The 11362-nt window shown below is 24.6% G+C and overlaps 1 protein-coding gene across 1 annotated transcript; it reads left to right on the top strand.

Annotated features, from left to right (window-relative positions):
• Window positions 1-1850: 1850 nt before the first annotated feature.
• LOC105366276 (zinc finger CCCH domain-containing protein 28-like) lies at window positions 1851-10107 on the top strand. Its single transcript, XM_011504659.1, has 3 exons — window positions 1851-2188; window positions 9055-9139; window positions 9819-10107. Exons 1-3 carry the CDS (start codon window positions 2096-2098, stop codon window positions 9965-9967), a joined length of 327 nt encoding a protein of 108 aa, XP_011502961.1. The 5' UTR covers window positions 1851-2095; the 3' UTR covers window positions 9968-10107.
• Window positions 10108-11362: the final 1255 nt, after the last annotated feature.

The raw sequence follows: 11362 nt of genomic DNA, 5'->3' as shown, positions 1-11362 counted from the left end.
TAAAGTTACAGCAAATGTAGATTACTTGCTTTATTACTTCACAAATTTATATTTATTTTTAATGATATCACTATATTTGTTTATGTTTAAATAATCCTTAAAGATTTTATATCAAAATTTTGTATTTTATGTAAAAATGTTAGAATTACTTCAATTTAAAACTCTACAAAGTTACTTTTAATAGATTACTTTTTTAGAATATTTTTATACCATACAAAATACATTCATTAGATAATTGGTTGTACAAAAATATTTAAGTAATACTTGTAAGGGCTAAGAGCAACTATTATGAATACAGGAAGTGTGAATTTAGTAAAACTTATACTGTTATAAAATATAAAATTTGTTATTGCCTATTTTTATACAATAATTTTTTTAATATTAATATTATGAATTAGAATTAAAAAAGTAGGATGAAGAAGTACATAGAAAGATTTGTAGTAAATTTAATATTAGAATCTTGTATTTTATAATGAAATATTGATTCAGATAAATGCAGACGTATATTGGATGAATAAATAAATTGTATAAAACTCAACTTAAATTAAATAATTATTTTCTAACTCAATCCAAACCAATTATCTAATTGCTTCCCTTTTGACCTTAGAAAATTAGGAATACTATTGTATAATTTGATTGCATAACACGTAGTTTTTATTTTAATATAAAATAAAAAATTATTGTTTATAAAATTTTAGTTGCTTTAGAATAATTTGATTAAAATTAAGAATCATGAATGGGAATTATATTAGGAAACCGATATATTTTATCTCGGATAATGAAAAATGATCGATTTATTTTATTACTTTTTTTCAGCCTAATCAACCGGATTATATTTACCGAAATATATTTACTAATGACACTGCATGTTCTTTCATTATCTTTCTTTGAACTTTCTGTTTCATACTTGCCTTCATCTGGACGTCGCACGATATTGAACCAAATGAAAAAAACTATGAACAACGCAATGCTTACGCTCCAATTTCTCGTCGATCCTATCTGCCTTGCACGATTCCGCCAATTTCCTGCATCTACGATAATCCTGATACTGGTAATCTCTGAAAATTCCTTACCGAATCTATATCACGAATTACAAAACCTGGACTATAATAATAATAATAATAATAAAAAAAAAAAATTAAAATGTTTGTTATGGAGAAACATTTAATGCAATTAAAATAATTTTTATGTTTATTTATTTTTTATATTTATCAACTTTTTTATTCAAAATTATTACAAATTTGAAAATATTTGATATTATCTTTAAATAATATATATTTTATAATTGACTGTAATTTATAATATTAACCATCTTCTATTATAAAACATTTTGAACTGTCTAAATTCTCAAAATTATATCAAACATATGACATGTGAAACCTTTTAAGCACCTTATCATTTTTTAACCATTTGACTTCTTTACAATGGTCTATTTACAATTTTACTGCTTCAAAATTCCAAAACATATTGTATGTTGAAAACTATTTGATTCATACATACGTATAAACACAATTTGAACAATATATTTATATGTATATATATATCTATATACCCTGGCTCGGTTATATGTGCACTGCTGTCGTATTATTGTTATGCCCTGTTTTTGTTTTTGTAAACGAAAAAATTTCGTTATTGAATATATTTTTGATTAACTAATAAAATTATATACCTCGGTACATGGATAAAAATGTATCCGTAATTAACGTTAAAAAACTGTGGACACAATTCAATTTTTTCTAAACCCAATATTCATGTAAAAACAATAATAATAATAATTTCCATTTTTCTACATTGGAAAAATTCGAACAAAATTAATTCCTACATACAAAAAAATCAAATCGCCACACACTAACCGTTCGACATAGGAACGGATTCTTGGACACATTCAACAACGAAAAATAAACAAACGCTTTAACGCATTTTGTATTAATGCATCGCCTTATTTCGAAAATTCCTTTGGACATGTACCTGGGTGCTCCGAGGGCACGATAAAACTCGTGTCAACTATGGTTTCCGGTGCATCCTGTACTGAATTCGACTGAATGGTAATGAAAATATAAAAAAAATATACCTCGAACACTGCCTCGTTTGCTGCATGTGGATCGCCTTAGCAGCCTTAGCCACTGTTGGGGCCCAAGTGGTCCCTCAAAACGCTCACTGTGTCATCTACACAGACAGCTGCGGACAGGTAGACTCATTATTGTAACCAGTTTTTATCTTGATCTCAGACCTGCCTTGTAACTTTATAGCAGATAATTTTTGGTTCTAACTCTACATGTTTCTTGCACTGTTTATTTTCATAAAATTAGCAACTCAATTATTTTTCTATTGAGTTGAAGATGGAAACGACATATTTACAACGCAGGTATGATATCGTAATGCTGCTAACCTTCAAGTTCAAAGAAATAACCAACAGACATTAATATTTACAATTAATTTGGATTGGAACTTTTTCCACTCAAGATTTTATGATAAATAAAGTAATGTTTATGTACGTACATACACACACGCACACACACAAATCACACACAAATCACACACAAAACTCACACACATTTTTGTATATGTACGTATAAATAAAATAAAATTCTATATTAACACTGTTTGTGTTTTCGATTGAACTTGGCTAACACGTAGCTTTGAGGGTATTTCCCTCACGACTGCTCACCGCAACTATAACTGCGAATAACCACTGCCTTACCTGGTGTTTGTCTTTTAGTATTATAACTTATACTGTTATTGTAATTACATACATTATTTGTCATGATTATTGTTATTATAGTTGAATTTTTCTGTCCTGTTTTAGGAATCGACACTAAATTATTTATATCACAATAAAAATTAGCACGCTTTTATCACTCGAATAAATTGAAATCAATAAATTGAATTCTTAAATTAAACGTCTTCACTATAAATTTATAAATAATTATTTCAATATTTTTAATTTATTTTTAATTATTTTTAATTAATATAATTTAATAATAATTTATTTTATTTCTATTAAAAAATTCTATAATGTAATTATAATATTTTTTCGTGTTTGTCAATATACTGAGCTTTGATTTTTTAATTTTTTATTGCTCAAAAAAATAATTTTTCTCGCTGATTTCACTGCAATAAAGCATTTATAATTGGGGATACAATATTTAATTATTTAGCACTTTTGCTTGCCTAGACATAAATGCTTATTCGAATACGTAGTTTTATAAAATTGCTATTTATTTAAATATTTTAAAGTTTATCGAACGCGATTCACAATACTTAATCAATATAACTTACAAAGCCTCAGTCCCACATCACTGCATTTTAAAAACCTTCACGAGTTTTCTTTAGACTTTTTGTCTTTGTTTATAACATATCTTCACCACCGGGTATGGATTGAGTGCAATATTGAATTACCGAAAAATATTTTTTCTAATTTATTTTTCACATCAACTATTCTGGATACCAGAATGTATATTTCTTAGTAAGAGAATAAAGAATTAATACATACAAACCATGGCAAGCTTGCCGTATTGATTGACCCTATTGTTATGGTTGCGGAGTCGCAGTTGATCTAGTTTGAACTTATTTGCAGTAGAATATATTAATTTGACAGCTTTATGACTTTTCCAGTACCTTAAAATTGTTTACTATACATACTTTTTCTTAAGACAATTTTTGTTTAATCTCAAATTGGAACGCTGATGGTGCTGCTGTTTATCGCTGCCCTTCGATTCGCTGCTTCGGTTATTATGTAAAATATATTATTTATCATTTTTTATAAATATATTATTTATGTTACATATCATAGCCGAAATATCCAGATAATTATCTTTTATCTTATAAATTCGTAGCTTTATAAAGTAGTGAGTGACTGTGTGTTTGTTTCTCTTTTTTTATCATTTTTCATATTTTCTCTCTTGATACGTCTGCTACACCCTTTTTTTTTTCCTTTTAAATTAACGAAACATAATCGTTAGAAGCGAATCGATTAAGCGCGATACGACGTTGGCCCTTGGTGGCATCGAAATGCTTGGGTGATTGAAATACGGCAAAGGTATTATACTAGATAGAAAAATGTATAAGTAAAATTACTGAAATAAGGCTAATTTTTCATTTTTATACTATTACAGTATTTAAAAAAATACTATACTCTAACGAATGGGTAAACTGATCTGAATGAACGTAAAATTTAGTTTTTAATATTAAGGTAGAAAAATATGAACTTTTACGGAATTTTGCGAAATTTTATTTGATAGCTTTTAATTTTTCAAATGTCGTGTTTGCCTTTTTTTGTTCTCTCAAGATGTTTCTAATGTCTTGCATGTTTTCATGATTTTTGAGTAACTTGTGTATATGAGTTATATCAATTTCTATATTCTATTTTATAAATAAATAAATAAATAAATATATATATATATATATATTCATATGCTTACCGTCCTTCGGTTAAACTAGACCATTGTCGTTCGAGAAAAAACTACTAAAGATAAGTTTAACAAACATTATTCTTTAGACTGTTTAATACACTTTTTTTATTAATATAATTAGCTTGTTGAAATTCATTTTTAAATAATTGTAAATAAGGATTAGCTATGTAAATGATTATATATACGTAAATTTTGTTTGTTATTCTTTCGTTTTTTCCAATTAGTTAAATTAGTAAAGACTTCTAAGTTTTTTCTTTATCACTTGCTATATTGCGATTTATCTTTAATACCATCACCCAAGCACTGAACAATTTTTTCAGCAAACTCTCTTCCGGGCCATTATTTGCATGACAAGACTCTGTGTTTGTAGCAAATTATATCTTGATATGCAATTGCAAGGCATTATTATATATTATTTATTCTTATATTTCACATTATTATCGTTATTGCTATTGCATATATTATTTACTATAATATATTAATTGATACTCATATTCGCGATATATAATTTATGAATTATTCTTATCTAATTTATAGATTTATATATTCATATTTTTTCGATATCTTTCTAGTTAAGTAATACGCCAATTTGAATAAAAGTGCCAAGTTAAAATTCTATCTTTGGATCTATAAAGGGATTAGCACCTATCATTCTTTATAATTTTGTTCAAAGCATTGAAACTAACTTAATTTATTCTTATTTGTTACTACTGTTTCTATTTAATTACGTCTCATCAGCTGTATTAAATTTGCACGCTTTTATATTAATGGTGAACTTATGGTATATTTAACTATTTTGCGCGATTTATGATCTCTAAATAAATTGGTATATTCTTTCATTTTTCTATTTGAATACCTCTCTAACAGGTTATTATAATGCTTTGCTGCATTGTAAACACATGAGTGTATATTTCTCACGCGTATATGTGATTTACATCGACATGAGATTTCAATGTTTTTATTTTTGTTTTATTCAATATTTCTATCTCTGTAACCTATTTTTCTGTTTTTAATAATACATAACTTTTAGATTCAAGTGCGTGCATATACCTATATAATTAAAAATATATATTTTTGCGAGACGTTTCGATTAATAATTATTTAAGGAACATATATTTAATATTAATTATCTTTTCTTTTGATTTCAATCTTTTTTGTCAAAATATTAAACAAGTTATTTTGTAGTAGTGTAAAGGTTGTAAGTTGTTTTTTTTTTGTAAATAATATAGAATTTGTTAGAATATATTTCGCAACTAGTAAATATTTTTTAATTTAAGAAATATTAAATTATTGCTATATCACTTATTTTTATATTATAAAATAAATTTTTATGTGTCTTATTTCATATATATATTATTGGCAATTACGAAATGCATGTTTAATATATTTCGAATAGAAAAATAGTCAAGTATATTTATATTTAAAAACTGTTAAAATAGGAAATTCTTGCATGTTTGTAAATACAATAAAAATTTAATATTTCAAACAAAAATTTTCATTTATATTTCTTGTCGTGTTCTAAATAACCGTTGCTTATATTTCATTTTATTCTTGTAAGAAACGTCTCGCACATGCATATCTTATTTAAATAAGCGAAAAAAACTTGCACGTATTTTATACGTTACATTTGCTTATATTCGAGTTCTGGAATTCATAATAGTTTAACAAAATTTTTTGCTTTTATATTCTCGATTATAGAATACATAATTCAGTAGATGAAAATAATGGTAAAATGATTTTAAAAATATAAAAAACAAACGTGCTCTTGTTTAAACTTCATAACTCTTTTTTAATAAATCATTTTTGGCAATCAAATGGAATAAGTCTTATAAATTATATCTTTAGATTTCATATAACTAATTTTTTGTAAAATTTTCAAATTAATATATATATATATATATATATATATATATATATTTCTAAGATTATAAGTAGTATTATGAAAAAAGAGATGATAAAATTGCAAGAGCACAAATATTGATTACAGTAAAAAAATTCTGCTCTTATACTTATACATCTATATGCATTTACATATGTACAGATAATATTACGAACGATGGGATTTTACTTCATTTATTAAAAATAGATAAATACGCTTAAAAGTACAATAATTTTCAATAGTCATATTAATCGCCAGTCAAAAATTTACACGTATATTAGACCATAAAATATTAAAATATATAAAAAGTAAATTAAGAATACGAAAAGTAATAAGTTCAAAGTAATAGTTTTAATTAAAAGTTTACACGAAACTTAAATGTTGCGGTGGATTAAAATAAATCAGTTAAAGAGAAGTATAAATAAAGTGATCCAACTTGGTATTTGCTAAAAGTGTTATGATATTTTATACGTTACAAAATAATGAAGAACAAATACAGATTGTTAATAGTATTAAAATTTTCAGTCAAGTTAGAGCTTAATGGCCCGTCGAGAATACAATATTCATAAGCATAAATTCACGTAAATCTTGCACAACATATACTTGTGTTTTCAAAATATTTCTTTGTACATCTTTTTCATTTAAATTATATTATAATAATATTTTTAATTCTAAATTTTACAAATTTATTAATATAGATATATTTTTTAAATATTATTGTCTCTCATATCTATAATAGATACATAAATTTTTCTTTTTCAGCTTCTTTATTTATACAAAAATATTTATTTAATAATTTAAAAGTTTTTGAACTTTTATGAATAATTTTAAACATAAAAAATAATTCAAAGCATTTAAAATTATTTTACGTTCTGATATCCCTTTCCCCTTTCATTTCTCTTTTTTCTAATTTTTTATCTTAAAAAAAGAAATTTTTGTCTCCATTTTATTTAATTTGTTTAATTACTTTTTATAACTTCATAACGCCAATAAAATTAGAAATAAGACATTGAATAAATAAAAATGTATATAGAGTAGGCGGTCATCACTCAAGCATTTCGCGGCATGAGAAAAACTGACGCTCACGTATGCGGATTATAACATTTTAACGAAAATGATTTTAATTGAATACAAAAAGCTGCAGGAGTTTCGAGATAACCGTCGGTAATTTATTCCAAGTTTTGAATGACACGTGCTTTTTCAAATTTTTGAACACAGATAACCAAAGTTACGAAACACTAGAATATTTGAAAAATGGAAAATAATCAACTTTTACAACACTATTTCAATTTATCATATAATTTAATTACGATAGAACTATACGGTAGAACTCAAAACAAATTTATTCATATTTTTCATATAAATATCAAGTATAGTTTGCTTTCTCGGGGATTTAACATAATTCTTCTTTTAATGAAATTATTCTTCAATGTATTTATACAATATGAAATACCTGCTAATTTTAACTTAATTTTATATTGTCTGATGAATTAAATTGTAATTATCTTTTTATCAAAATAGTGAAATGTACACAAAATTATAATTTTTTATATTTTCTTTATTTTCTTTATTTTAATTTTAATAAAAACATTATTAAGATATATTTATAAAAATAAAATATTACCATTATCAAAAAAAAATAGAAATTCAAATTTAAATATTTCATTTTTATAGTTATAATATTAATATTTGTATATTGATATTATACATTCGTTAATTATCTCTTCTGTTATTTTAAATTAAATGGATAGAGATATAATTTTTGCAAGTCATAATAATGTTCAAATATTTATGATTTAGTTAATTTATTATTGTATTAAATCATGTATATTTTGTTTTATTAAAAATATATTTTTAAAAATTGTAACAACTGAAAATACAAAAGTTTTAAAAATTTGATAATTAATCATTCTCGTAATTCGGAATTTTGGTTAGTTCTGCCACTTTTGATATAGTATTTGTGTGGGTGTACGTGTGTAACTTATTTCATAAATATTATATATTTTTTATTATAGTACATAATGATGCAGCATAACGCTATCTTATTTGATATTTAAACATCGATTTTTAATAATTTATTTTTCTATTAATTATTTGTATAATTAGAACTGAAGTGTACATTAATTTGTCATAAGTATTGTGATATTGTAAAATTTTGAAAAGACCTTATATCCTTGATCACCTTATTAAAAAAATACAAAAAGATAAATTTCCATAATGAAATTAAAGAAAAAATTTAATAATGAAAACGTTCTACTGCAAATTTTTATCTTGTTAATAAAGAAATGTACGAATATTCATTGATGTTTTTAATTATTGCAGAGCCTAATTATTAATAATAATTAGTAAAAAATAATAATAATAATATTTTCATTTCATTTTAAAATTAAGTTCGTGTTCCAGTACTTTAAATTAATAATTTCTAGTTGAATATTCGTACATATTTAATAATAATTATATGACTTTTCATTCGATGATGCAGATTCGACAGTATACGACTCGTAATTATGCTCTAATAAAATGGACCGCAAGAGATTAAAAGAATGAATGTAATAATATGAAAGATTTCTAGAGTGAACGTGTAAACGATAGAAATTCGAATGAAAGGAATGAAATAAACAGTGGATTGACAAATGTGTGATTGTAAAAGAGCTTATAATTCGTTATAGTTCTACTATTTTAATTTATTTTTAATTTTTTTTTTTTTTTTATTATAGTATATTAACAAATTATTTACTATGTTATTGCGATATTTTCTTACAGTTACTGGACACCCTCCAGGTGTGCCAAGATTTTAATCGACAACTCTGCAACCGTTCCGCCTGCAAGTTCATTCATCTCCACGACGGTGAGTACTAATGGTGATGACAAATGATTCCTTTAGTGTATGCATGATTAGAATAATAAAATTAAGTACTATTAACTCTTTTAATATTTTATATGTATTTCTTTTTAACTATTTTTATAATTGTCTATTATATTATTTCATGTACTATATATATATTCATTCTTGTTATTATTTTTAATCAGTAATTGAATTCCATAAAAGTTATAAGTATTAATACACTTGCCTTAAAAATTAAATACATTTTAGTATTTAAGAATTGAAGCAAATGAAAATTAAAATGTATTTAATATTTGATTAAAATTAAAAAATAATATAAAAATAATTTATCCATAGAGTATAATTTTTTAAATTCTTATTAATTATATTTAAATAATTATTTAAACTATAACCAGTTCTCATAGATAATGGGAAGAATTTTCTTTTACATTTTATATCATATATAATAAATATTAATCTTATGTATTATGTAGTAAAAATGTTATGTATTATAAAATATCTACATCTTATATTATATAAAAAAAATTACGTTATATAAGTACATTAATGAATGTAAGCATTACAGCTATAAAACGTAAAAGTATGGAAGAGTTATATTGTTAACATGAGGAAAACACGAGTTGGTTGTGCCCTAAAATAATACTAAATGTCATTGGATGATTTTGTTTTTTCTTTTTTGCAGGAAACGTAGAGGTGATAGAAAACCGCGTAACTGTATGCAGAGATGCAGTTAAGGGCACATGCACGCGGCCTCAATGTAAATATTATCATATACCGGTGGCATTGCCTCCGGCGCCCCTAATGGCTGTCAACAATTCCGCATCTCCTTAGCCGGTGCTTCCACAATAATGATTATATGATGTGCGATGCACAAAAAACACCTTGCAGAGAATTTCAATCTTTCGAACCTTTTCACAAGTTCGGTTTGGAAGATTAAGGACGAATAGATAGAGAGAAAAAGAGGCATAGAATGAATGAGAGTAAAGGAGAATAATAAATAGATCTTGATTGTAAAAAAGAGAGATAAAAAGAAAGAGAGAGATTATGGTTTTCTCTTTCAATTTTATCAATAATCGTAGTCAATAGCCCTTTTTCTTCCGTATGTACACATTCGAAATTTAAAAAAGAAAAACAAAAAATTCTTCGCCCATTGACGACTCCTTATTAATCACTCTGTTTCTGTAATGGAATGTCATCAATATTCAAGAAGCAGTAGTTTTTCTTTTAAAACTTTAAAAATTGAATGAAGTAAAATTAAAATTAAGTATCTGCAATGTGAGAGAACCGGCAGATTGGAGAACTGATGTATTTGTGATGTTTCTTTTAATTTTTTTTCGTACGTTGTTTTGTTAGTCTATAGGTATCTACTACGTTACAAAATTTTTATTACATTTATTATTAAATTATAATGGTTAAATTGTAAAATGTCATGATTAATACATTAAGTAAGATTATATTATGCTAAGTTTATGTTTCAGTTATTGTAAATCAATTGTTATTAGGGAAGATTAATCGGAATATGTAACTTAAATCATTTATACGATATCGACGGAGAACGAAATGGGGTAATCAAGCCGACAGTGTTTTTAAACGCATTTATCGGCGACCAAGTCGACTGTCGCAAATCTATATTTATATAAAGTTTGTGTCTTGAATTTTTTCCAAATATGTTCTTACATCGTACAATACAGATTTATAAACAATGTAAGAAAACATTTGTACAACTGCGTTGCTTCCCGTCATACTGTGATTATATTTTCCTACGTAAGAAGGAGACTTTGATTTTTTTATTTTTTTTATAACACGTTATTTGAACAATTAATTGCAATATATCGTTATATTATAATGATTCTTATTTGTATTAATATTTTATTTTTATTATTATAAAATAATATTAATATGTTATAACTGATTTCATTAAAGCCTTTCATCAATTTGTACTTCGTTTTCTTTATACATTCGGATCATTTTAAAGTCAATATTTAATAATCATCAGATAACTTTATTTCAAGTTCACTGCGCTAATTTCCGACTCATATTTTTTAATTGTTAACGAAATCATCATATAAAAGCATAAGAGATTTTCAACGATGATAGTCATTTCGAATATTAAATTTTTTAAACTTTTCTAAAGGATTAATTGAAACTAGTATTTATTATTAATTACTTTAAATTTATATTGAACAAACTTATAATATCGCTTGTATATATTTTCCAAACTTTAAT

This window comes from Ceratosolen solmsi, unplaced genomic scaffold (genome assembly GCF_000503995.2).
Source record: "Ceratosolen solmsi marchali unplaced genomic scaffold, CerSol_1.0 scaffold58, whole genome shotgun sequence".
In the NCBI taxonomy this organism is placed as follows: Eukaryota; Metazoa; Arthropoda; class Insecta; order Hymenoptera; family Agaonidae; genus Ceratosolen; species Ceratosolen solmsi.
This window is presented reverse-complemented; position numbering and strand designations above follow the sequence as displayed.